Source organism: Oryzias latipes, chromosome 9 (genome assembly GCF_002234675.1).
Source record: "Oryzias latipes chromosome 9, ASM223467v1".
Lineage (NCBI taxonomy): Eukaryota > Metazoa > Chordata > Actinopteri > Beloniformes > Adrianichthyidae > Oryzias > Oryzias latipes.
The window spans coordinates 13,523,509-13,549,965 of record NC_019867.2 but is presented as its reverse complement, the minus strand read 5'-3'; the positions used below and the strand labels follow the sequence as shown (position 1 = coordinate 13,549,965).

The 26,457-nt window shown below is 39.3% G+C and overlaps 3 protein-coding genes across 3 annotated transcripts; 2 read left to right on the top strand and 1 right to left on the bottom strand.

Moving 5' to 3' along the window:
- Nucleotides 1-130: 130 nt before the first annotated feature.
- srrd (SRR1 domain containing) lies at nucleotides 131-1,639 on the top strand. Its single transcript, XM_004072417.4, has 6 exons — nucleotides 131-423; nucleotides 534-574; nucleotides 662-840; nucleotides 926-1,024; nucleotides 1,129-1,280; nucleotides 1,358-1,639. The coding sequence occupies exons 1-6, from the start codon at nucleotides 281-283 to the stop codon at nucleotides 1,596-1,598; spliced, it is 855 nt and encodes a 284-aa protein (XP_004072465.1). The 5' UTR covers nucleotides 131-280; the 3' UTR covers nucleotides 1,599-1,639.
- A 203-nt stretch (nucleotides 1,640-1,842) lies between these two features.
- On the bottom strand, nucleotides 1,843-14,342 carry LOC101160740 (clustered mitochondria protein homolog). The gene is made up of 28 exons (XM_011479218.2): nucleotides 14,069-14,342; nucleotides 12,899-13,008; nucleotides 12,608-12,779; nucleotides 12,092-12,229; nucleotides 11,856-12,010; nucleotides 11,624-11,778; nucleotides 10,258-10,380; nucleotides 10,027-10,159; nucleotides 9,865-9,957; nucleotides 9,428-9,594; nucleotides 9,110-9,289; nucleotides 8,578-9,009; nucleotides 8,418-8,491; nucleotides 8,233-8,337; nucleotides 8,052-8,152; nucleotides 7,828-7,980; nucleotides 7,676-7,738; nucleotides 7,332-7,564; nucleotides 7,163-7,247; nucleotides 6,045-6,198; nucleotides 5,812-5,951; nucleotides 5,509-5,589; nucleotides 5,268-5,393; nucleotides 5,065-5,174; nucleotides 4,892-4,985; nucleotides 4,691-4,816; nucleotides 4,542-4,615; nucleotides 1,843-2,994 (listed from the first exon to the last, which is right to left on the bottom strand). Exons 1-28 carry the CDS (start codon nucleotides 14,115-14,117, stop codon nucleotides 2,475-2,477), a joined length of 4,146 nt encoding a protein of 1,381 aa, XP_011477520.1. The 5' UTR covers nucleotides 14,118-14,342; the 3' UTR covers nucleotides 1,843-2,474.
- A 790-nt stretch (nucleotides 14,343-15,132) lies between these two features.
- ddhd2 (DDHD domain containing 2) lies at nucleotides 15,133-26,371 on the top strand. The gene is made up of 20 exons (XM_023958509.1): nucleotides 15,133-15,379; nucleotides 15,887-16,081; nucleotides 17,982-18,174; nucleotides 18,864-19,054; nucleotides 19,147-19,236; nucleotides 19,435-19,555; nucleotides 19,654-19,743; nucleotides 19,827-19,968; nucleotides 20,065-20,273; nucleotides 20,672-20,721; nucleotides 20,833-20,952; nucleotides 21,050-21,145; nucleotides 21,468-21,629; nucleotides 21,740-21,766; nucleotides 22,157-22,312; nucleotides 22,511-22,613; nucleotides 22,701-22,862; nucleotides 23,072-23,179; nucleotides 24,355-24,523; nucleotides 24,625-26,371. The coding sequence occupies exons 2-20, from the start codon at nucleotides 15,962-15,964 to the stop codon at nucleotides 24,704-24,706; spliced, it is 2,391 nt and encodes a 796-aa protein (XP_023814277.1). The 5' UTR covers nucleotides 15,133-15,379; nucleotides 15,887-15,961; the 3' UTR covers nucleotides 24,707-26,371.
- Nucleotides 26,372-26,457: the final 86 nt, after the last annotated feature.

The window sequence follows — 26,457 nt, the reverse complement described above, 5'->3', positions numbered from 1 at the left end:
ATTTGTTTGCATTTACTAAAGATTTGTGTTGGTTTTTATATAAATTTCTCTAAGTTAAAACAGCAACACCACACATTTAGGTTAATAAATTATGTGATAAAAGCTTTTATTTTGGCGTTACACCGGAAGACAAATGTGTTACACTTAAAACCGTCCTACGCGCTGCTGATTTTGTGGCGGAGGTGATTAGGGTGTTTGTTTTTTAATTATTATCACTGTTTTTTTTTCACCCCTAACATTTTATTATAGATCGTTGAATGATGGGAATGAGATAAAAAAAATGTCTGAAAGTGAGTGGCAGGTCGCTCGGCGTCGAAAAGGGCAAACAAGGAAGTTTAAATCTCATGTGCCTTTAAGTTCCACCAGCGTCCAAGAAGACCAGCTTGATGTCGAGAAAGTTGTCAGACGGATCAGGACCACTGTGTAAGAAATAAAATAAAAAAAACGGAAAACCACTCATAAACATAGTTCATTGTGCCTTATCGAGGGGAAAACTAATTCTGATATCTCATTCTTTACTCTCTGTCTCATAGGACTGAGTTGAGATGCGAAGAGTTTTGGCACAAATGGAAAGGTAAGTAAAACATAACCAAATTTTTTAGACATGTTTTTTTTATTTAGTGTGTAATTGAATTGTAACTCTTATGTTCCTCGTCCTCAGATGAGCTGCTGATGGCATCCACAGCATCAGCATCTGCAGAGAAGGACGTCACTGAGGAGCATCTGAAGAACACAGGTGATCAGCTGGAGTGTGTGTGTTATGGCCTTGGCTCCTTTTCTTCTTGCACTGCAGCCCGGTATCAGCTTGCCATGCTGCTTCTGCTGCTGGAAGTATTACAGGTCAGAAGAGAGCATTAGACTATGTTCTAACAAACATGTGTTATGTTTGTTTTGAGTTGCTCATTTAGTTTTTTTTCTCCTAAAGGTTTCCTTAAGGGATTGCTTGGTTTATGATCCCATATTCTCCTCTGGAGAGCAGGATGTCTTGAGGGAGCTGGGAATGACTGTACTCACAGAAAACGAGGTCATGTCAATTGTTTTTCTTTTTGCACTTCTAGAGAACAAACTGCTGATGTTATCACCGTAACTGAGATCTAAACAGACTAAAGTATCCGCTGTTTTATTTAGGAGGGGAAGCGTCTGGTGACCAAGCCCACTCTTTTTTATCTCATGCACTGTGGGAAGGCTCTGTACAACAACCTACTGTGGAAAAACTGGAGCTTACGGGGATTATACCAGCTTGTAATCATTGGAAACAGCTTCAATGGTATGAGGGAAAGGTTCGTAGAAAACACTGATGATGGAGCGCATCGTTTTTAGCAAACAGAGATGAAATAATGTCCTCTGTCTGTTGCAGAACGGTGGAAAGAGTGTTCAAACAGGAATACAGCTACATCAGTAAAGCTGTGGACCTCTGTGAGGAAAAAATGCTGCCTTGTCCTTCTCACATGATAGATGTCTTCAGTGATACGGCAGTCATTGCTTTTCCTCCCCACATCTTACACAAAGTGCCACAGACTAACTGGGCTGAGTCACCTGAACCTGAATACAGAGACCGCCAGGATTTGGAGATAATCCTGAAGGAAACTCAGAGCTGACTGGACTTCATTGAAATAAAATTTTGATATAAATTTTCAAACATGTAGGAAACTATTATGTTCAGATTTTTCACAAAACGAAAGTGGAACATTACAAATCAAGCCAATTAGTTAAAGATGGTTTTCTTCATGTATATGGCGTTATAGTACTTTCCATTTTTTTAGAACTTTATCCCCTTTCGCAACACTTCTAGCAACTTTTAAATTCATTTATTTAATGAAGCATCTCAAGTACAAAGCTTGGTTCCAAAAACACATTTTTATTCAAATAGTTTTGAAAATGGAAGTGTACTTCAAACTTAGGGAAAATGAAAAATGTAACCTCAAATACCAGCTTTGTTGCACAAGACTTGCATTATTAGCACCCCATACACTATCAACATATGTCTGTAAGTAATTTAATTAGAACCGATTAAAAACTCACCAAGAATTTATTTTGAACAAATTATTAAAACTTGGGAATACTTTTTCACAGCACAACACTCGACAGGATCAAGAAAGTTGAGACATCAAATCACAAAGAAGGTTTGAACAAATGCAACAACAAAAGAACAACGTTGTTTTCAGACAAAAGATTTAAAGAAAAAACAAGAATTTCAGTTTTTCTGTATGGAGCACAAGCATTGTTGAATAAAAAAAATGTTTTAAAAAATTGCTGGGCTAGTGTTAAAGTCAGAATGTATCCAAAAACATCAGCCGTTTAGTCACATTACAGCTGATCACCTCCTGTAATAACTATGGTGCATTTACAGACAGAAAGTTTTTTATGAATAAAGTAACACTCGTCCTGCTTTAAATCACATTACAGCTTAAATCTTCGGTTCGCCTTACAGCAGTGACTTTTAAACTCTCCCAAACCCAGTATTCTTTATGCCTTCACTCTTTAGCCGCTCCACTGACAGCGACACTGTCTGCTCCGTTTACCGTTTTACTTCCTGTTCCATTGACTGCTTTTGAACCAACGATATCTGCCCATGTCAGTTTACTCTTAAGGCTGGATGGGCTGACAGGGCTGTCCACAGCTCCATTCATTGCACCATGTTCCTCATCATTTTTCTCTTTCTTGGCATCAACAGCTACAGCCTCTGTGCTACTTTCTCCCTCATCTTTGCTCTGCTCAGCGGCCTTTTCCTCACAGCTATGAGCTGATACGGTAGCTGCAGTCTTAGATTGGTCTTCCGCAGGCTGCTGCTCCTGGATTTCTCCCCCGTTTTCCTCGGCTTTGTGTCTCCCATCCTGAACCTCCTTCCAGTTTCCTGTTTCCCTATTTGAAATTCCTTCTCTTGCGTTAATGAGGTCTGTAATGGCAGAGCCGGTAATCAGTTTGATTCCCAGTTCTTTGGCTGCTGCTACCTTCCGTTCCAGGTGCTTCTGCTTGAATTCATTGAACCTGTCACTGGAAAAACAAAAAGTAATTTGTCATATTTATGCAAGATAGAACAACTGTGGGAAAAAAAAATCATAGATATGATTAAGGTAATGTGTTTTTGTAAACATACTCGCACATTAAAAGTTCTCAGGTTGTCATCTATATAACTATGGAACAAATGCCTATAACATTTGACTAAAATATTTTATTAATAAAAAGGAAATTGAAATCATAACTATTTACTAAATGCCATCAAGACTTTTTTCAATTATTCTTACACGCTCACTTCCGATGAAAATTGTGTTTTTAACATGTTTTTTTGGCATCATTCTTTTTTATGTGGCATTTTTCTGATAATGAAGGACACATGTAAAGTAAAATAAGCTTAAAATTGCATTTTTGAGTATTTCTTAGATCCATTAACGTCTCTGTTTTCCTCCTCTGAGCTGGAATTCGGCTCAAAACTGTACAACTGGATGGCTCAGATATTCCTCGCCATTTTTGTTACACTACTAATGTTAGCTTGTGGTTGTGAGAGGATGTACACCAGCGGGAGAGAGTGTAAAACAGATGGATGACGGGAAATGGGGGTGGGATGCCCTGCGGCAACAGGCAAATTGGTAATGAACTTCTGCTGCACTGCAGAAACTATGTCCTAGAAAACGAAGCAGGTTTTATGATTTTGGCTAAAAGCGGAATAATCCAAATTTAAAAGACTACTGGGATTGCTTTTTCAAGAGATCAATAGATGATTGGAGTTAGTCTTCAAACAGTAATTCTGTTAGTTTGCTGAAAAATTGTAAATGAACATTTAACACTATTTCCTTTTACTTCTCTTGTTGCCTTGACTATTCAGACAGTACGGCTCAGACGTCACTCTTACTTTTAAAGCTAATTTTCCTCGTCTCTCCCATGCGCTGAGGCTCTGTCATGATCAGAGCTATTCCCATGCTCAGGGCTCCTGCAGGTTTCTACAAGTTGTATTTAAGACTTTTTAAGAACCACTTAAGGCCACTGGGAGCAGAGTTTAATGCCAGTTTCACACCCATAATGGCCAAAGGTGCAGCAAGCCTCTGACACATACTCAGTGGTGTCAACCAAGTGGAGAATGAACTTTCTCCTACCACGTCATGATAAAGTTGAACTAGCCCATGTTGAGAACAAGCCAGCAATATTAGTGAGTCATTTGGAATGCAACTGAATAGACTGACATTACTTTCTTAGTGACTTGAACATTTTTGCAAAGAAATTACTCTAAAGAAAGCCAAAAAAGACCAATCAAATTAATTACATTTTAAATCCTTTTTTAGTTTTGGATTTGTATATTTAATACTTATTAGATCGTTTTAGATCAGCAGGAACCATGCATGCTCGTTCATCTTCCTACACTCCATAAGAAGAAGCTGATAATCAAAAAACATCAAGTTCTCACTTTTCCAGAATAAATTAGTGCAGGACTTAAAAGAACAGCTCTAACCCTGATTTAGTTGAATATCAGGTTGGTGGGGCCCCACCAGGGTATAAACGACAACAACATTGTGGAATTATGCTTATATATTGCTATGAATGTGTACCTGCGTGAAATTCTTCTGATTCCTGTGACCAGAACCATCTGCTCCAGAATTGTTTCAGTTGTTGGGTTCAAGCACTGAAAACAGACGGGACAACAAAGTGAGTGGGGGTTTCCTCCTCTGCATGAGTGCTACATGGGTTCCTACCATACCTCAATGGTTTGCTCGGTGCAGTCAGCTCCTGCCTGTCTGAGAGTGCGCTCCACCTTCACCGCCTGCTTGGTTATGGTGCTTAGAAACTCTTTGCTGCAGCAAGTCTGTGGATGGTCCTCGCCAAACTTAAAAAGAAAAAAAAAATGAACAAACTCAAATGCAGGCCGTTTCGATGTCCGTTTTTCATTGCAGTCACTAACCAGTGAAGTGAAGGCCGTGAGTGCTTCTTTCTCGTGGGTCATGGCACTTCTGTAGTCACCCTTCCTGCACATCCACTGAGCTAGCAGATGCTGACTGCACATCCAGATGAAGAAATAGACGGATTATTGAAGTAAAAGAAAAAAAAGAATCTACGCTTTTAAAAACATCTTACGTGAGAGCAGTGTTAAAATCTTTGAGGCCAAAGAAGGAAATGTTGAGTCTCAGCGCATTCTTTAGGAACTGCCCGGTTGGATCTTCAGTCAGCATCAGGCCGAGACAGCTCTGCAAAGAAACAACATCAAACAAACAACAAACCGCAGTCAAAATGCTGGTTCATGGCATGTGGTGAAGAGCATCAAAGGCTCAGTAACTTACATCCACAGTTGCAGTGTATGGGTGGTCTTCACCGTGGATTGTGAGGATGAGTAGACGAGCTCTGAAGAAGCATCTCTGAGCCAGGGCTGTTTCCCCTCCAGCATATGCATACACTCCCAGGAGGGCCTTTTTGTAACACATTTAAATCAACCAAACGGTGACAACCAGAAAAAAACTACACATCTGTTAAAGCTTCTTATATAATAATTATATTGATTTTGGAGGTTGTGTCAATACTCACATATTGCTGAATGGTGTTGGGATGGTCAAAGCCTAGTACTCTTTCACTCATGACCACTGCTTTCAGCTGCACGCTCCGAGCCTTAACGAGAGTCAAAGTGACCACGAGTCATGACGACATTCAGACATCCTGAAATGAACACTCATTCTAGCCACTCTATAACCAAAGGAATGAAGTGTGGAGAAAAACAATGAACTAAAAAATGATCATTTGCCCTGAATGAGTCACTGCAATTCAGTGTGTCCCTTGCACAACTAACTGTGTGATTGGCAGACATTCAAAAATGAGTCAAAGTAGCCTTACTTCTGCTGATTTCCCCTGCAGGAAGGTCACCTTTGCCAAAATGCTGTTGCAGAAACAGGCATCAGGGTGGAGGTCATCACACACCCTACCATAGAGGTATGCTGCTTCCTTCAACTTCTCATGGGCCTGTTCCAGCAGACCTGCAGTTGGGAACCCAGCAAAATTACAGTGCAGTGTTAGATCTTTAAACCCATATTAGTCATGATGACGCCCATCAGATTTGGGTGACTTACCTTTCTGAAGGAAGTTCTGTGCGGCACGAAAGGCCTTTACGGCGTCCTCAGTCGGCATGTGAATGTGTTTGACCACAGGGAAGATGTTCAGAATGTCGTCTGGACTGATGGGGGCTTTGCTTTGAGTTTCCAGGAAGTAGTCTCTGAGTCTCAACTAATGTGAACACAAACAGAGAAATAAAAGTCACTTTTCTGTCAGTTTGCTTTTATTCCATTTCGCAGTTTTATGTAAATATATTTGCAGCTTTTGCTGTATGCTTGGGGCCTTTGTCCAGTCATGACAAGAAGAGTTTAGTATGATATATTCTTTTTACAAAGAACAGGTTTTTCTCCTCCAAAATAGGTCATAATTATGTGATTTTTTTTTTTTTGCTGGGTTTGATGAGATTTGGCTTTAAGCGTGTGCCTTTCTGAATGACACTTGAAATATTGGAAGTCTCTCTTAGATGTTACAAGCTCGCCAATTATTTGATCAAAAGATTATAAACTAGCCCCTTTTTCTATGGCAATATAATACTTTCAAAAGAGACAGAAAGAATTATTTGTTTTGTTATAGTCAGAGCAGATTTCTTTCCGGTTGTGGGAACAAGAACCTTGGATGTTCTGATCAGAAATGACCAAAATCTCTGTTTTTAGGTGCACACAAATACTGACGATCAACTCATTTGCTGTTTTTTGATAAGAAACCTCATGATACTCTTGTAAGTAGAGATTCAACTTGAAATAAATCTATTTTATTTTCCAATTTTGAGGGTTGAATTTATTAAGTTTCCCTTAATTTTAATGATCCTTTGGAGATGATGTGTTTGCATGTTCTGTTGCATCCTCAGTCCATACAAATATGCAGATCCTCAGGTTCTGCTCTCTTATCTATACTATAAAGACATCTTTTTAACTAATCTTAAGTGTTTTATGGTTTATCATTTAGATCTTTCCTTCCTCTTTATGTCTTATTTTTTTGTTGCTTATGACCTTTAATTGTTTTAACTGATGTTTGTTAAGCACCGTGTTTTTGACAGCATGATGATGAAAATTGGTGTACAAATAAAGTGATTGATTTTAATTGCTGATGGCGTAATACCTAGTTTGAACATGCTCATAGCAAATATATTAGTTACCTGCAGTCCAGTCTTCAAGCAGAAGTCTCTGAGCAAAGAGAGTTTTTGAAGGCCAAAGTGTTCCACCAGGTGGCTTGGACCAGAGCTGTCACAGAGAATAATCTCACTTCAGATACTAACCATGGCAAATTTGCATAAAAGAGTAGAAGGAGAGAGTGTGGAACCCCACCCAAGGCTGTCAGAGACGTCGTATGTTTCAGCTGCATCCTGGCAGACCAGATTCCACAGCTCAGCACCTGTCAGCAGGCTCCAGGGTGTGGTTTCAGAAGATCCAGCAGTGCGGCCGCGCCGCCTCGACTTTTTCTTGGTTTCCTCTCCAACAAAAGAGGCTGAGAAGTTTGGGACTAACAGGCAGTTGAGGAAGTGGCTGACTGCTGCAGAGAAACTTGGTACGTCCACACCCTGTAAAGACATATCCAGACAGTATTTCAGAAACAAGTGAACACCTCAATGAACAGAATTTATTCTAGAGTATTTAAAAAAAAAGGATAGTTCAAAAACTCTATGAAGCACCTGAAGGAAAGTGTTGAATACTCTTCTGGCTGAGCAGATGAAAATGTCTCCCATAACTGACCTCTGGTGAGGGCAGAAATAATGAAAAAGACTTAACTAAACATCTGCAAATGAAGGAATGTTTTTCATATTTCTGTTGATGAATAACAAACCATTATATGCCTGAGTCGCTCCTTGTGTTCTGACTGGATGATGGACTTGCTCACGTGCCCCAAGTATCGGACATTGATGCCTTTCTGGTGCAGCGCATGTTTAAGAGATGCTCCGTCCATTGGTGCTTCTCTGCTTTGCAAGCAACATTGTATCTACAAGCACAACTGACATGAGACCATTTTATTTATTCTAAAGCATGTCTGTGATACACACGACCACTTACAAAGGCTGGGATTTGATCTGTGATGATGAAAGCTGCAGCTTCCCTCAGCAACCTTTCCTGCAGATTTATTGATGCCTTTTCACTTGGAGGAAAAGCTATTCCTGAAACGCAGGAGGGATGAGCTCTAATGCCGTCCTGGAGTGTAAGTTTAAATAATTGAATGCTTTTTTTAAGCAAATACCTGGTGAAAAAACATTTGGGTTGAAGCGCATCTCAAAGATGATGTCACTAAGTGACCCCACTTCCTGACATGCGGCTCGCATGGCATCAGTGGACCGTGAGTCAGCTGTGAGGAGCAAACCATTATGTTAATTCAGAATTTTTTCAACAAAATTTGGATTTGAGCACTGACAAAAACAAACTTACATGCTAGTGCGCAGTTTTCAAAACCTCCATTCTCATCCAGCTTTTCTCTGACAAGCTGCGTGAATTGGGAGTGTCTAAAGGGAAAATGAAATCCGTATTTTATGAAAACTTAAAAAAACAAAAGTGCATTCCACACTGGTTTCTGTCATGCAGGACTTACTTGTGCTGGATGAAAGCCTGCACCAACTCCGGTCTCAGCCTGCAAAGGCGGTGAGGAAAGCTTCTTGGAAGCCCAGAAGAGGCACAGTAATTCCTCGGAAAGCCCTCTTTTTGACAGCCATTTTTCTCCAGCTCTTGTTCACAGCTTTTGTTTGTATTTTCATCTTCAGTAGGTGTGTGGCTTTCCGTCTCTGGACAAAAGTTAGCATCAGCAGGAAAGGTCCGAAACACGTCTAGTAAGTAGAACCGCCCGTCAGCTCCCAGAAGCCCCTGAGCATCCGCGGCAGTGAAGAGCGGTACTTTATGACCATTAGGTGTTAGAACAACGTGTCTCTGGAGGGAAAGCGATTTGGCTGAATGGGCCAAGAGGGCAAGCAGCTTTCTGCGATGGGGGGACTCCTGGGGTCCTGCATTCACCCCATAAAGCAAACCTCTGAACACAAAAGGAAAGGGCATTTAGGACTGACAGCCCCATAATATGCTCACAACACATGCAGTTTTACAGCAGCCTGGTCTCAGTTTAAAGTAACTACCTTGAAGCAGCATTGGATTCCTCTCCCTGTTCCGAGCCTTCTAAGCCAGGCGCCAGACCTTGAGCAGACAGTCGCACTCCTCTGTAGTCCACGATGGCTGTAGGTAGAGTGTGCAGTCCCTGCAGCCCCTCCAAGTCACTGTAAGCCTGAACGCCTTTTAGCTCCAGTCTCTGAGCTGCCCTGCGAAAACAGAATGAGAGGAAAAAGTGATTACGGTAAATAAGATCTATCTATATGAAGATAGAATCTTTTACCCTTTAAAGTTGAGAGCAAAACCATTTTTTGCTTGTTTATTAGTATACATGTTTCGTGTCTCACCTGCGACCCCTTTCATTGCCAAACATCCCACCGCCTGCCCCTTGGCTCATGAACAGGCCACCCCATAGGAAAGCTGGGTCCTCTGGGTTTCCATTCACTGGTTCAACAAACCCATCTATGATGGTTTCTGCTCCTTGCATGACAGCCCTCACAAATGCCCCGTTAACCTGAGGAGGAGAAAGTAAATCCCAACAATCACTACAACTTTTCACCCCAAATCATCAATGACCAATGAACAGATAGATGGTTCCTTCAGCAGATTGCAAGTGTTACTGTTTTTTCTTTCTTTTTGTGACTAGAATACAATGTGTGTTTTTACAAAATCAAAAAGCTCAGATAAGTATTTTATCTTTTTCTACAAATAAACAACTTGAAAACAATAAAATAAAATAAAAGTCCTTTTTTGAGGTTTAAATTTCATAACACTGACACTTAACCTGTAGAACAGATCGGTCTCTCTGCACCCTCTCCTCCAGACTTCCCTGAGGAAGATCTCTGGCCCCTTGTAACTCCTCATTCCAATCTGGAGCCTAAAAACCACAGAACTGCATTATTTGATTCCAAACACCTGTCAAAGAATTGCACCTCCCTCCACAAACCTGCGTTGCTGCCTGTTCATCCAAACCCAGCCTACTGTAGGAGTTTTTGTGGGCCCGAGAGGCACAGGGAGGTCCGAGCCAGCTCAGAGTGTGGTAAGGAGTGGGAGTCACCTCCACTGCTGGTTGCTGAGGCCTGAAGAAAGAAGTTGGAATTCCCTGCCTTACCCTGGTTGAACTCATATATATGTTCTTTAAAAGTAAAATGGAGCTCATGCTTTAATAGTGGGTTACCTGGTTTTGAGGGTGGTAAATGTTTGTTTGAAAGCAGGACTGATGTGACAGAGCAGGTCTGTGAGGCAGTGGTAAACTACAGAAGACTGTGCAGGGCGTGGATCAAATGCATCTTCAGTGGATCTGTAGGTGAAAATAAATTAATAGTCAACTCTTGTCATTCCAACCTGAAGCCAATCTAACTAATTAAAAATTAGAATTAGTTTTTTATGGTTTTCTGTTATTCTATATTTTTCTAATGTGACCAAAAATGATGTCCATCACCCTTTTTCAAAGTTAACCCACTTAAGATTATGTAACCCCGGTTGTCGATGACAGAGGTCAAAGGTTTTTTGTAGGTCTTCAACAGGTTGTCACTGTAGCTGCTACTTAGGTCCATTCCTTCATGCAGATATACTCAAGAACTGTGATGTTTAGGGGCTAGATTTCAACTCCTCCCACAGATTCTGTATTAAATTAGGGTCTGGAGACTGCCTAGACCACTCTAGACCCTTGAAATGCATTTAACGCAGACACTCTGCTCGGGCTATGTGTGTCTGGGAACATTTTCATGCTGGAAAATCCAGCTACGTTTCATCCTCAATGCTCTCACTGATGGAAGGAGGTTTCTGCCGAGAATCTCACCATTCATCCCTGGCTGAATACAGATCGGTCATTTATGTCCCCTTTGCAGAAAAACAGTCCCAAAGCATGATATTTGAATCGATGGTGATGTAGTGATTTACTAGCAGTAACCTTTGTTACTGTGGTCCCAGCTCTCTTCAGGTCATAGTCCACTGCCCTTGTGTAATTCTGGACTGTTTCACCCCTGTTCTCAAGATCATTTGTACCCCACCAGGTAAGATAATCTGGCATCAGAGATCATCAGGGATCTTGTATTTCTTCCATTTTCTAATAATTGCTCCAACAGTTGATCTCTTCTTTCCAAGCTGCTTCTTTTTTGTAGATTGGTTCATGCCAGTTTTGTTCAGGACTACAATCTTCTCCCTGTTGTCCTCAGACAGCTCTTTGGTCTTGGTCAGGGGGGAGATGCTACAGTCTGACTGTTTGGGTGTGGACAGGTGTCTTTCATACAGATAGCCAGTTGAAACAGGTGACACTGATTTAGGTAACCAGTGGAAGATAAAAACGTTTTTTTAAGATGAGGCAACAGGTCTGTAAGAGACTGAATTTTCATTAGCTTTATGAGCCAAAAACTTATTTTCTGTATATTTATAATAAATATTACAGACCTCACTCATCTTTTTAGGTGAGACAATGTGCAGTATAAGTGTCTAAACAGAACCTTCTTTGCCCCACGGTGCAGCATAGTCTAAATGAACTTGAAAACAATTCATTTTTTTGAACACATTTAAAATTCAGCTACCTGTTGAGGAAGAAACCTTTTACACAGGACGTGATGTCACAACGTCGTCCCTCCACTGTAAACACTGTGATGTACATGAAGTCTCCCTGCAGCTTCCTGTGTCCTGGAGGTGGGTTCCAGCAACTGAGAGATAAGTCTTTCAGGTAACTGGGGACCTGAAGGTCAAAAAGACAGACGTTTGTTGTCTTTGTTTAAACTGAAATGCTTGAACAGATTCCTCATCTTATCACACCTCTGTCTGGGAGCTGTGAGGCAGTAGAGCCATGAGCGGCCTCTCCGAGGAGCCAGGGAGGAGGTACTCAGGTGGACTTCCATCCTGGCTGCTTACTTCTGATTTTGAATTGGTAACAGTACGCTTCTGGTTTTTTCCGTTTGGTAAGGCAGCATCTGCATAGGCACAAAGAGAGAAGTTTTCAATCAGTTTTTTTTACTGTGTTGCAGTCGGGTCTACGTTTCTTAAGTGCTTACCGGGAGCTTGTGTTTGCGTGACTGCTTCCAGGACGCTTGGTGAGCGTCCTTCCCTTAAAGCATCCTGAGGGCCAGGGGCTCTCAGCAGCTCCACAACACGGGCCAGATGCAGTCTGGCTGAGTGGTAAGTGTACGGCTCTGAAAAGACAAGCGTGACCAACTCTAAATAAAACTCACAGCAACGTGGGAAAGGTGGGACGAACTTGAGAAAAGTCTGTTCTCATGGAACATGCAGAGACGTCTGACCAAACGTTTCTAAACATCTGTAAACCAAAAAGTTTTGTAAAAAAAAGAAAAAAGAGTTCAGATTTTCTAAAAGTTAAGGAGGGGGATTGGTTAGCATAACCTTTAAAAATTGCAATGACGAAATGGAGTTGCATCCAACTAAAACATTTAAATAAATTATTAAAATACAGGGGGGAGGGGGGGGGACACTTTTACCAAGACCTAAATGTATATTTTATATTTTGGCATTGGTGAAAAGATTCAAAATTATGCTCAAAACAAACGAACTACCTTCTACGAGGCGCATGCTGACCCCTGCTTTCAGACCCTTGAGGCTCTGCAGCTCTGCAAGGGGATCCAGAGTCTGACCAGCTAGAGCCAGAGACAAGTTGGAACGTGGACAGACCTCATTTCTCGAAAGCACGTTCAATATTGCATCTTGAACAAGCCAAAAGCCATTAACCTATAAAAACAGAGATCATAGATGTCCTTTCATCTTGGATATTTAATGAGCATATACAAACATTTATGCATGTATTAATCCATGTAGCACACACTCAAGCACAGTAAGACCTTTTGTACCTGCAGTTCAAATGGCTCCACCCCGGCTCCCTGGATTTTTACAGGAAAGGATGTCTCGTCATCTTTCTTGACGGCAACTGAATTATTGCCACTAGACTGGCTGAGTACATCTGTATGAGAGAGAAAGTCAAAGTAAAAAAAACAACATTAGGATAATCATTAAATTCTGTAATATTAATAATATAAAGCCAGTTTTCCCCCCTTGAATGACAGGAGATCTACCTGGAGAGGGTTTAAGACTTTGCCTGTAAGAGTGCCTGGGGGGATATGAGACTACATGCATGCAAATGACAGAAATTTGGAAGTGGATTAAACCTAGTACTCATTTGCTGAACCACAATCAAGGAAAAACAGGACTCGGCATGTTTAACCAGCTTCAGTAAGACTAAAACCTGTTGAATTTGCCTATAGCCTTCATGTCATCCTGGGGTGAAGGGACAGCCACGCCCAGCATTGGCATGTGGAAGAATCAGAGGTAGACACAAAGAATAAAGGGGAAAAAAATTCAAATCGGGCAGTGGAGTGCACTGGCTGATAGATGTCAGCTTGTTAAGTGTCTATGTTTTCAGCATACAAAAGAGTCTGTGTTCTTGCTGTCAGTTTGGGAAAACTTTACTTTTGGAAAGCACACCCCCAAAAAATAGCTGATCTTGATTCGCTGTATGAAATCCCTCCTCCCTGCAAACCTGAAGCCAAATTTTAAGCTCCGCGGACAGCAATCCTGCTGAACTGCCAACAGAGTTTTAATATTTTATAAGCAAAGAAACAACTCAGGAATGTTGAAATGCACCTTTTCAAACAACCATTACTTCTGTGTAAAAATAAAAAGCTTTCATTGCTGGTGGGGGTGTAATCTGCATGCAGTGGGTGATATCCTTGAAGATTTATTTTGTATTTAAAGGTTTAATGACTGTAAAAAGGTGATTATCCAAATTATTTTAATAAATCATAACTGGTTTTGCAGTTATGTCAGTTATGACATGTGTGCATGAAGAAGACTCCTACCATAAAAATCCTTGGTCAAACAGCAGCTATTCTGAAAAGGCTACAGCAGATTTGTGCAGAGCAGCAGATCAGTGCCAAATCTCCCACACTCCCTCCACACATTTCCAGTGTGTGAGGAAGGCAAAAAAACAAGTAGAAAAAAACATGACTGCAGGTTTTACTCACCAGTCTTAACTTGATTTCTCCCACCTCCTCGTCTAAGTTTGTCCTTCATGGCTTTGGGTTGATTCCCTCCTTTGCGTTGAGTTTCTATTTCTCTGAGCTGATTCCTCCTTGCAGAGTCCTTTTTTTCCTGGTTTTCTCTTTGCAGCAGCAGTGGAAGAAATGTACTGTACTGCTGGACGATCTCTCCCAGTAGAGTGAAAGTGTTTTGCTTCCTCTTCAGTTTTGTGACTCCTGCCCCTGATCTATAGACAAACTTGGCTTATCTTTCCTCCCTCTGTAAGAAAAAAAAAAGGGGGGGAAGGCCACACCCTCTTATTGCTCCACACAAACTTTGTTGGACTGGGTGTGTCTGTGTTGTAGCTTTACTCACCCGTCTTCCTTCAGGCATGTTTCACTCCTCCCCCCACCTTGAGTTAGATGAGAAAATTATGCACATGCAGACGTTCACAAGTGTTTTGACCTCGGTCAACCGACCGCATTGCCCTGAGCCGCAGCGGTGGAGTTTACTTATAACATCTTTACACCAGTTTTACTTTTGGTTCATCAGCCTTATGATGTAACTTGATAAGTATGATTGCAATGTCACAGAATAAACATCGGCTCTCTAAAGCCTGTTCAGCTGAAAGAGTGAAAAGTCAAACCTTTTTTATTTTATTTTGAAAAGTTAGCATGCATGTAAAGAATCTATAACATGCAGACGTATTAAATAAACACACAACAGAAAGAAAACACGCACGCTTAATGTGTTCATCTAACAGTATCACAAAACTTAAACAGTATCACAAAAAACAAAATGTTGTGTTTGGTTTAGACAACTTTTATTTGGGGGGCGTACACTCCACTCGATGTGGTGTGATTTAATGTTACATTCAGTGTGCCTCGTAAATCTTGATTTTAAAAATAAGTTATCAAGCTATTCCTTCAAGTCAACACAATATGTTTTAAAGTGACACTTTAATCTCTGTATTTTTCTTACATAGCAATTTATTTATCACATAAACGAAACGCTACATTTGGGCTCTTAGATAATCGTGTAATGGGCGTGACTACTGTTTTTCTTTTATTACGCTGACAAAAAACATTTATCAAGTCTTTATGGAAGATTTGGGCGTTGCTCAAAAGAAGTTTAAATAATTCTGTTAATCTTTCCTTCTTAGGCAGACTAAATTGAGTTTTCTTTTATTTTTCCGACTGTACTTTAACGTGTCTCGCTGGCATTTGACAACAGATTGTCCTTGGCTAGCCGTGTTAGCATGAACAAGCTAAACAGCGTACTCAAACTTCCCCGTTAAAGTTTACGTGAAGCTGCAGGTGAGTTTAGTTAACAACGGCTTATGTGTCCATTATATTTTCACGCAAAGACTAAAAGTAAAACAAGGAATGAAAACAATACAGATAGTTACTACTAGCTAGCATAAGCTGCATCATCATGATGATCTGTTGTTGTCAACATTTTGTTCTGTTTTTACAACAGTAAGAGTAACCCCTGCTACAATTTTTTTTCTTGCTAATAATATCCGTAAGTTATTTAGTATCTTACAATGTAAAAACGTACAGTAATTGTAGCATAACTTCATGGAAAGCTGCTAGTCTTTTAATCAATATAACTTATTACGTTACCTGTTGTCAATATGAATAGTTAATAAAGCTATTGGTAAGTCTCCCAAGAATATACTAATGACAAAATCTGGTTTGTTTTTCTATTTATGAACAGTTGTTATTGTGTTACACGCTTTTTCACCGAGGGTGCATTTGCTGTGATCGCCTCTCAATCCCCTTTACTGCTCATTAATCATTTGCTGCTGGTTATTATTCCAGGTTCCCTGGGAGAGGCCATCCTGTCGTCGTCGCCCCCTCCTCCCCCTCCCCCCGGGGAATAACTGACTCGGGCTAATGTCATCCAGTCCAAATGATCAGGGGGGTCTGTCCCAGGCGGCCTCTAATGAAAACACCCAAGACCTGTTTGGCAAGCCCACTCAGCCAGGGGCCAAAGCCAACACACCAGAAGAGCAGGTGAGGGTGTGGAAGGACAATTGGATATTAAGGATTCAGTTTCACTGAAATTAACTGAATTATCAAACATGTCACTCTCGAAATCAGACACACAATTCTTAATTTAAGAATCCTTTTTCTTTTCTTTTTCCTAAGGGCATGACAAATCTACAATATACGCATGCTCAACTAGATTTCTATTGAAGTTTGTTAACTTAGGCTATATTTAAATTCCCTCACTACTCACTAAAAAATCTATATGGTGCAGTGATAACAAATGCCTTAGATTTTCTATGCTCACTGCTTTTTTTAATGCCAAATATGACGTCACAGATATCCTGAAGTAAAAGCCTATTAAATATAAACATTTTACACTGTTTATGAATCCACGATATTCTGATGAAAAAAACTTGATGATTTTTAAATCATTTTAATGATTTTTAAAAATACATTGAAATAATTTTTTTTCCACTTTAAAAAACATTCAAACACAATGTATTGTAGTCTATATTTGCCAACCCAGTGAGCGTTGATGCACTCCTGAGTTTTACAGAGATTCATAGAAAATTTCTAGCACTCTGGATTTTGGCAATTGTGGATTCGGACAAGCCACCAAAATTGTAAACACACTATATGGCACACTAAGTAGTGAGTAGTGAAGAAATTCCGACACAACCATAGTCTTGTGTAATTCACTTCCATTCTTCACAGGACACAGACATGCCTCAAAAATTTTTAGTCAAATATTCTTTTGTCAGAGTGGCTGTTCTGTAAAATTCTTTAAAGTCCTAAATGTAACTTTCTTAAATTTATTGAAACTGGTGGAGTTGTTTTAGCCAGTGTAACTTTAATTAGTTTAGCAGATTGTTGAAAGGGAGCTGATTGCCATTGAGAATGAAGTATTTAGTGGGAATTTAGTAAGAAAGTAGGTGGGGAGTTCTAGAAAAACTAATTCTTGTTTTGACATTTAGAAATGTTCAAGACATGTGAGAAGCAAACACATTTAACCAAACATGGTTAAAAATAAAAAAGCAATTTGTATGTGGATTCTGAGTAGACGTACTTTAATAGATAAACTGAAGAAAAGACATTTGTATAATTTTCCCTGTGGCATTATGTAACAAAAATTACAGTTATGCAAAGAAGTTGAGGTGAAAAATCTCTCCCTGCGCTCTTGTCCTCAAAGATGAATACGGTATTTGCATTCTTTGTTCTGGAATTCACAAAGTCACACTTTTGACTGAGTGTTTTTTTTTTTTTAGAGTTTTTTCTTCACCCCAGTGTTGTAAAACATCCAGCACAGCAATCATGGCACACAAAGGTATTTTTATCAGCTAGTCAATGAGATTTATTTTGTTTTCCAGTTAATTTATAATCTGATTATAAATCCGTCCGTCCACAGCAGTCACATTTATCCCTAAACTGCAGTGGGGATTTGGCAATTGTGTACCGTGTGTGTGCGCTTGGTGTCAAACAGTGGAAGCTCTCTTATCCAGCACAGCAAAGGAGGGAGCTGAATTGTCGTTTTTTTTTTGAACGATAGAAAGAAATTCTGATAAAAGGGGTAATTTAGTTATTTCGGCAATGGAAAAAGAGGCAAGACACAACATGTAAAGTAGAAAAGATTAAAACAGGCTTTAACTGAAAAGAGGCCTGCTTTTTTGTTTTGGTGTTTAAAATATAACTTACTTTTTTGTTGTGTTTAAGCTTACTTGTGAGCATTTCACTAAAAAAATTCAGGTAGCTTTGTTTTGACATTTATTGGGTAATGAGGTGCCGAACAGTAGTTTGCTATGTAGTGAGAAACTAAAGATGTACAGTACTGTCTTTTGCAGACATCAGTTATTTTTACATATTGTTACAGTTATAGAAGAACATTTGAATTTCAAATCCTAATCCCCATGTCACATGTTTTCTTCAGCCCTCACGCTTGCTAGATGAGGCCTCTCCTTCATCCACATCTTCTTATGAGATGGTTGACGAGGAGTCGGTTCCAGACCCGTACAAAGACGTGCAGCCTCACTGGTATTTCTGTTGTCGGGCTGATGACAGCACATCCTGGCTCCCTTTCAGCAGAGAGGACTCTGACAAACTAGAAAACACATACACCACTGGTAAGAAACAATTGGTACTTTGCATGTTTTTACAGACAGGAACATGGAAAATGCTGTAAAAAAAAAAAAAAAAAAAAAAATATATATATATATATATATATATATATATAAAACAGTTCATTTTAAGGAATTTTTGCTTTTATTTTGCTGTTTGTTTGTTCTATTGGATCTAATCTGATCATTGGATAGACTCAAGAGGAGTTAATCCTTTAAAGAGGAAGTAAACACACAACTTGTTATTAAATCAGTAAATCACGAGGAAATGAAGACTTTTTTGTCTACATTCCTAAGCAACTATTTTATTTGGTTCAACATTTTGTTAGTAAAAATTCTAATTTTGTTCACTAATCCTTTATTTTGGAGAAAATGATTATAAGTAATGTGTAATTTTAGTTAGTAGTGGTATTCAATTGTAAATAATAGTAAATGTGAATTCATTTAATATTTCTGTAGTGCTATTTAACACTAATTCTAAAGTACTTATCAGTTTTGTCAGGAACATTTTTTTATTGCTGTACCCTTTCCAGTTTAGCTACTCTTTCATGTTTTAAATATCACAGATATTTAAACTCATAGGAGAGGTTTGCCTTCACGTTAATATTTTTGCTATAGCAGAAAGCCTGTTGCAAATCTTAAGTTTTTTTCTCTTTTGGTCAGAATAAGACATGGGATCTTTATCCTATCTGCAGGAAATCAGGACGAGGAAGTCGTAATTGCTGTGGATGGGGAGCGGTACGATGTACATGTCAAAGAGAGAAAGCGCTATGCCGTGTATTGGGAGCAGGCTCCCACTGAGGTCCGCCGCTGTACTTGGTTCTACAAAGGGGATAAGGATACTCGGTTCATGCCATACCCTGAGGACTTCAGCAAAATGCTGGAGGTATTCTGAACTTTAGCTTTTCCACACTTTGTTCTTTTCTTAAGACGGTGTGTTACTTCTTCATGGATCACACCCATTCTGTACTTGCTTAGGAAGCATTTAAAGAAGCAGTGACTTCAGACCAGTGGAAGAAGAAAATTGACTTTCCTACAGGGGAGACGGTCATCATACACAACCCTAAAGTGAGCTGTGGTAAAATGTTGATCATATTTAATAAACTGCATTATTGCTGACTCCTATTTTGTAATTTTCTTAACACACTATTACAGCAAAAGGGTGACACAACACCCTTAAAAAATCACTAAAACATTTAAATTATAAAGAATGAGCTCCAATAGTCAATCTTTATTTCTTAAGCCTGTTTTGTTTACTCTTCTTAGCTCATAATGCAGTATCAGCCAATCGGATTGCAGGACGACTGGATTTCCTCTCCGTCAGAGCAGACTCGACCTCGCACCGTCAAGAGGGGAGTTGATAGTATCCCTATTGACATACCTGATGGTATGTGTGTTGGTGTTCTTTGCTATATTAATATTTTCCTTTTGCAAAATAGAATTTCTATTATTTACTTCAAAATGTAAAATGAATGTTTGTTTTAGGGGAGCCTGATAAGGTGGATCATCTTGTTTTCATGGTGCACGGCATTGGCCCTGCTTGTGACTTGCGTTTTAGGTCCATCATACAATGTGGTAAGTTTGTGTTATTGTGTTCATATCAAACAGATGCATTAGCGTGTCTTTTGTTCGACCTTTTGACCCTTTTTTCTCTCCAGTAAATGACTTTAGGAGCGCCTCGCTGTCCCTCCTTGCGTCCCATTACAAGCGAGCGCAGCAGGACGGGCTGGTGGGCCGGGTGGAGTTTCTACCTGTCAACTGGCACAGTGCTCTACATGGGGATGCCACCGGTGTAGATGAGTAAGTGTCAAAGTAAAGACAGATATTTCAGTCACTTTACTGTTCATAATATTTGTTAAACTTGTCTAGCTGATGTGCTTCTTTTTTCATTTTTAGGGACATTCAGAGGATCACTTTACCCAGCATCAGCAGGCTAAGGCATTTCACCAACGACACACTATTAGACCTATTTTTCTACAACAGCCCAACCTACTGCCAGACCATAGTAGACACAGTGGCCTCAGAAATCAACAGGCTTTATGCCCTCTTTAAGCAGAGGCACCCGGACTTCAACAGGGCTGTTTCTCTCGTGGGCCATAGCCTAGGTCAGTATTGCGCAAACACAGAATTAAACAAGGATTGCACGCTTGAAATATAGGAAATGTTTCATACCAGTAGAAAAGATTGTTTCTTCAGATAATACTTTGATCTTAAAATAGATCAAAATTTTGCAAGATTGTGAGCAAAATGAGATGTGTTTTGTGAGAACCTCTATGAATGTTTTGTACAGCTGATTAAGTCTTACTGTTTCACTCTCTTTTGAACAATTACATTGGAGATGACATTTGTCTCATTATGAGAGATTAGTATTGTTGTGTCAAAAAGGTACCTGATGAAAGTATGTTCAAAAATGTGGTCTGTGGGAAAACAGCTGTATTCTAGAATGTGAAAACGCCATTTGTAAATTCTTCTACTGATTCCTAAGATTTTACTTGCTCTGTAGGTTCTCTGATCCTGTTTGACCTTCTAACAAATCAAAAGACGGAATCAAAAGTAAGAAAAAAGAAATGACCTGAAGTTATTGTTCCCTTTTTTTTAAAGGAGTTGCCCCTTTCTTTCCTATTTAGACAAACAATTGACATATCCTGCCTTTTTGTGCTTAAGGTACCATCAGGGGATCCTTCTTCTCTAAGCAGTAATACTCTGGAGCAGATTTTAACCAAACTGGACCTAAAGCAATACCTGGACATACTTAAATCAGAAAACCTTGACCTGGAATCACTGGTATAATATACACAAATCTGTGTTAGACATAATTTAAAGTGCTGATAATCTTTATTTACGCTTCACATAAAAAAAAAATGTGTTTCTTCTCTCCTAGAGTCTCTGCAAAGACAGCGATCTTAAAGATTTGGGAATTCCTCTGGGACCCCGGAAGAAAATCTTAAACTACATCAAGAGAAGGTGGCTCCCAGAGGTCAGAAGTTGGCTCATATTCTGGAAATTCCTGCTTTAAGTGATCTAGCTGGAATGTTTTTTTGGGTTACCATTGTAACGGCTAGATGTGCCTAATGTTTTTTTTAGATGGCTTTTAATTTCAAATGTTCAAACCAGCAGGTATGGTGTTTATACATTCATTTAGTGTTTATTCATGTATAAAAAATACATGGAGTCTTAATGCAGCCTTTATTTTAGTTATTTTCTAGAACTAGGCCTTAATTCTTTTAATTAATTCCAGTTGTATTTATGAGGTAAACTGCATTTAAACAAATTCATACTTTCTTTTTTCATCTGAATAGGAGTGCAAGGCAGCAGCAACACTGCAGATGCAAGATCCCCAGATTCCAGGTCACGACGCTGACGAGCTTGCAGGATTGTCGTCTGAGCAGTCCCGTTTCTACAGAGCGCAGGCTGTCACCAGCGCCGTGGACTATGAATACTTCGATGTCGGCATTGGACAGGTAGCACACATGCACACAAAGTTAGTGTGTATTTTTATTTTGTTGCGTTGTAGATGATGCTTTGGGCCATTACCTTCCTGCTTTTATTCTTACCCCGCTTGCCTGGACAGAACAATGGAGGCATAGCCAAGGGACAGGTGTGTCTCCGAAAGGCTTTACGTAAAGCCTTGTTATGTGTTGTATCTCACTTTGCCTGGAGTTTCTTTTGCATTCTATGAAATCTTGTCAGAAAATATTCTCGTGCCAGTTTTCTCCAAAAGTAGAATTTTCCATGGCTTTGCCACTTTTGTGTGCTGACCAAAGCAGAACCGCACAACTCGAAGCCACACGTTTGTTTTCACTTGTCTTGCATGAGTGGCCATCTTCTCAATTTTCTCCTGCTCTTCATCATTCAAGACAAAATGAGCATTGTGTAATCTCCATCTGTCCCTCCAGGTGTCCTCATTTGAGAAAAAATCCTCTTGAAATCCCCCTCAAGCAGCACGATTAATAAGCCCATTTTTCTCACCAAATCTTCTTTCTCGCAGGTCTCCATTGATTACCCGCAATTAGCATTCCAACCTCAGGCCTTTTTTGCTTTTGGCTCCCCAATTGGAATGTTCCTGACGGTTCGTGGACTCAAGCGCATTGATCCAAACTACACTTTCCCCACATGCAAGAGCTTTTACAACATCTACCATCCAGTGAGTACTTGTGTGGTTTACTCTCAAATACCCTTTATCAACTGTTTGTTCACTGGGGAAATCTTTATTTTTTTTTTAATTGCAAAACGTTGTTTTGATGAACTTTTACCTTGGGAGCCATGATAAAGAATTACTTAAAACAAATTTTGCTTCCACAACGAAGGAGACTATTTGTCTTTCCTTTCATCCTCTCTGCAGTACGATCCTGTTGCATATCGGATTGAACCCATGATCGTCTCAGAGGTGGATCTGGAGCCTATGCTAATCCCTCACCACAAAGGCAGAAAGAGAATGCATCTGGGTTTGTCTCTTTTTCATTCACTGCTGCAGAACGTGAATGCTTCAAAGCTCTTGCTTTTAATTGTAATTTTTAACTCTTTTCACATAGAACTGAAAGACAGTTTGACTCGAATGAGTATGGATCTGAAGAATAATGTACTGGGATCCCTACGAACAGCGTGGCAGTCGTTTGCCAGAATACCTGTTGCCGCGCTGCCTTCTGTGGAAGAAGGAGAAACATCCGCTGATGCAAACCCCCAAGAGGCACAGGGTAGGAACATTTAGTTGTTTGTCTTCCCTGCTATGATGGGTGGTGCATTTGTGCATGCGAGAGGAAGCACAAAGGCCTCAAGAGGATGTCTAACTTAGTCTTCCTGTACTTCTGTCATCCCATTCTGCATGTTCTTTGCCCTCCCACCAATCTGTTTTACTGCTTCCTTGCCCTCCCTCTCACCTTTACCCTTTTACCTTGTGTCTCAGCTTCAGCAGCAGATAGTAATGCTGATGCTAACAAAGGAGACAGAAATGCTGATATTTGGAGTAAAATACTGGAGTGGCCCGGGGCCATTCATACGCATTACTTAAAAGGTAAGCCAGGCTGGTGATGAGACTAGAGAGGCTAGAGAAAATCGTCATGTTAACGCTTACTTCTGTGATAGATATTTCTACAATTTTGTCTCAGAAATCTCGAATGATTTTGCTGTTACACCACTATTTATGACAAAACAAGTTAACTGTTTTATTAACAGACTATTTACGATTCCATTCAACAGCAATTGTTACATAATGTGTCTCATTTTTGCCACAGGCCTTTAGTGTTCCTTTGCTTCTCCTTCGCTCATGCATAATCACATCCCCATCTCATAGGTTTTAAGCCATTTTAGACTAAAGTTGTTGACTTACCTGGCTCTTCCCTGAGGCTTCAATCCTTCTATAAGGTCTCTTTGGAAAATTATCAAAAATATTTGGCCCTCAAGCAGAATTTTGTTTGACTGCTGGTGAGTGAATACTCCACTAGCAGTATTTCAGAAATGACAGTTTCTTCCAACATAAGTAATATTAAGTTATGTAATATGAAAGGTTATCATTTTTGTCAAGACAGTACCTGCTCTGCTATATTACACGGATTTGGCAGAAATGCAACATATGCTTGTGTGAAACTGGGATTTATTTATGTATTTATGTATGTATGTATTTATTATTTTATTAAAAAGTATGTATTATCTCTTAACTAACCCTACTAACATTTGCTCTTCATAATCTCTGCTTCATTTTAATTACTGAAGTTCAAATTTGTGCGTAATCATTGAAAATAATTATTATTTGTGGAATTTTAAATCAGACTCCTCAGAATTTTTTTTTCTGGTTTATAAAACATGGATACTGAATGGAAAAAGCATTGAGACAGTTCTCCCAGTGCAGTTCATGTTACTTTATGACTTTAGTCCTTGTCCAACTCCAATGGCAGCATCACTTACAAACTTCCAACAGGAACTGCCGTGCACTTTATTGTTGTAACATGTACTCCTAAATTGTTCAAACATTAACTAAACCCACAAATATTTCTGCCAGCAGAGTAAAAGTAAACTGAGCTGCACTGTTTTCATTCAAACTTTCTTAAAAGTTTTTTTTTCTGTAGTTACTTCATTATTTTTGTTTCAGTTTTTAAAAAAACATGAGCTAAAACCCACAGTGGCTGGCTTTTGTTTCCCATGTGCATAATCTACATCTGTGTCCTCATCTCACTTCTGTCTCTGCTGCAGGCGTCTGTGTGGAGGCAGAGTCCTCCATGAACGCAGAGCAGACAGAGAATTCTGAGATCAAAATGGGGATGCTGAATGGAGGACGAAGGATCGATTATGTGCTTCAAGAAAAACCCATAGAGAGCTTTAATGAATACTTGTTTGCTATCCAGTCTCATCTGTGTTACTGGTAAGTTATCCCTTTCTATAAAGAAGGAAAGTTCTATACCTTTGGTTGTTTGTTTTTTCTGATAATTACTCTTTATCACAATGAACTTTTTTTTTCTTTAGGGAATCTGAAGATACAGCTCTTCTGCTGCTGAAGGAGATTTATGACAAGCTAGGTGTGGCTTTTGAACAGCCACAACAATAACACTGTTTGAAGCATGTTTATGACTGTTTCATGAAAATGAAGGAGAAGGTTTGAAGCCACAGACTGGACAATCATCTCCGAGAATGCCTTACTGACTGAGACCCATCCCACTTTCTCTGACACTGGAGAATGTGAGGCTGCTGTCAGGTGATCTTTGTCCATTTCTTTTCTCTAAAACAGGTTAGCGGGGTCTGCCTGGAGTTTAATGAAGGTCTAACTTTTGGCTTTAAAATCTGATTGCACTTTCCAAAGCCACCTTTTTGCTTTTTCTGCAATGTTGCAGGTAATAGAAGTTTTAGGTTATAATCTAATATGTGTTTGAAAATGCTCACTAGAAATCTGAAAACAGCTTTGCACATGTGGCTTGTCAGTTTGAGTTCTTTTTTTTGTTTTTCAGACTCATACCGGTAAAATACACTTTTCTAAGTGTTGTCACAAGAGAAAACATTAAGCAGGCTTGAACAAATGAAACAAAGATTTAACACAATTAAAAAAAAAAATTCTAATTATTAAGCTTTTCTTGAGCAGTGAAGTGTTTCCTTTATTAGTCTTGGTTTTTACCTTTACAAATACCAGAAGCTTTTTGTTGAAGAAAAAAATGGCTGATATGTTGTCTGTTACAATTTTCCTGGCAGCTAAATTCACTTTTGCATCAAATCTTAAAACTTGGAAACATTTGCAGTGTTAGAGTGGTGGTAAATTTGTACCACTCTCATTTCACAAAGTCCCTCTTTTCATTAACAAAATGTGCACTTTGCTACATTGATATTTGATGTGGTTAAAGTTTGTGTAAGTTTGATATCTGTAACATTTCTGAATGAAGTAATCCTGATTTATTTTTTTTAACTGATGTGCAGAGAGTCAGGCTTAGAAACTGTGAGTTTGTCTTGTAATATCTGTCAATACTCCAAGTGTAAGTGTGTAAATCATGCTAATTGCACAAAAAACATTTCCATCCACTTCTCTCCACTTCTTTCCGATGTTCAGAACATCATCACACTAACAAATGTTTTTATTTCATTTTCATATATAGTCCAGGCATTGAGTGTGGGTGCTTTGCTTGTTTTGTAACTTACCCCGACCCGTTGGATCTTATCGGAGAAACACACCGGAGCAGCACACAAGTTAGCAGCATCTAACAAAACCAGCAACCAACTGGTCCTGGAGGATCAGAAGGAGTTACCTAATAAACAGTGATCACTAAACTAGATGCACTTATTTCAATTGAGAGTGTTTCTTTGTATACTCCAGATATCACACAGAGCACAAACATATGAAGTGGTCAAATGTATTGCAGATTGAAAAAAAGAAAATAAAAAGTAAATAGTTTGAGTTAAATATTTATTTTAAGCTATGCACTTTCAGATGTCTGAAGTTCTTTACTATAAAATGTTGGACAATGTTTGAGATGTAACATTTCATCACTTATTAAAACTGGCTCTTTTTATTTTATTCTATTTTTTTTATTCCTATCTGACACATTGTGGCATATATTGTGAAATGCATGTTTATATGCAAAACACCAAATTATTGACACCATGACTCCATAATGCCAGTTGCAGCAGTTGATGACATATGCCAAAAAGCAGATGTTTTTCCTGTAATCACATACTCAATAAATGTGGTTACGTGTTTTATGTGCCAGAATAAAACACTACTCCAGTCTTGTTGTGTTCTGTACATCTTTGTCCACACTGGATTCAAAATTAAATGTTTTCTAGAGTAGTTACTTTTAAAAATAACTGTATCAG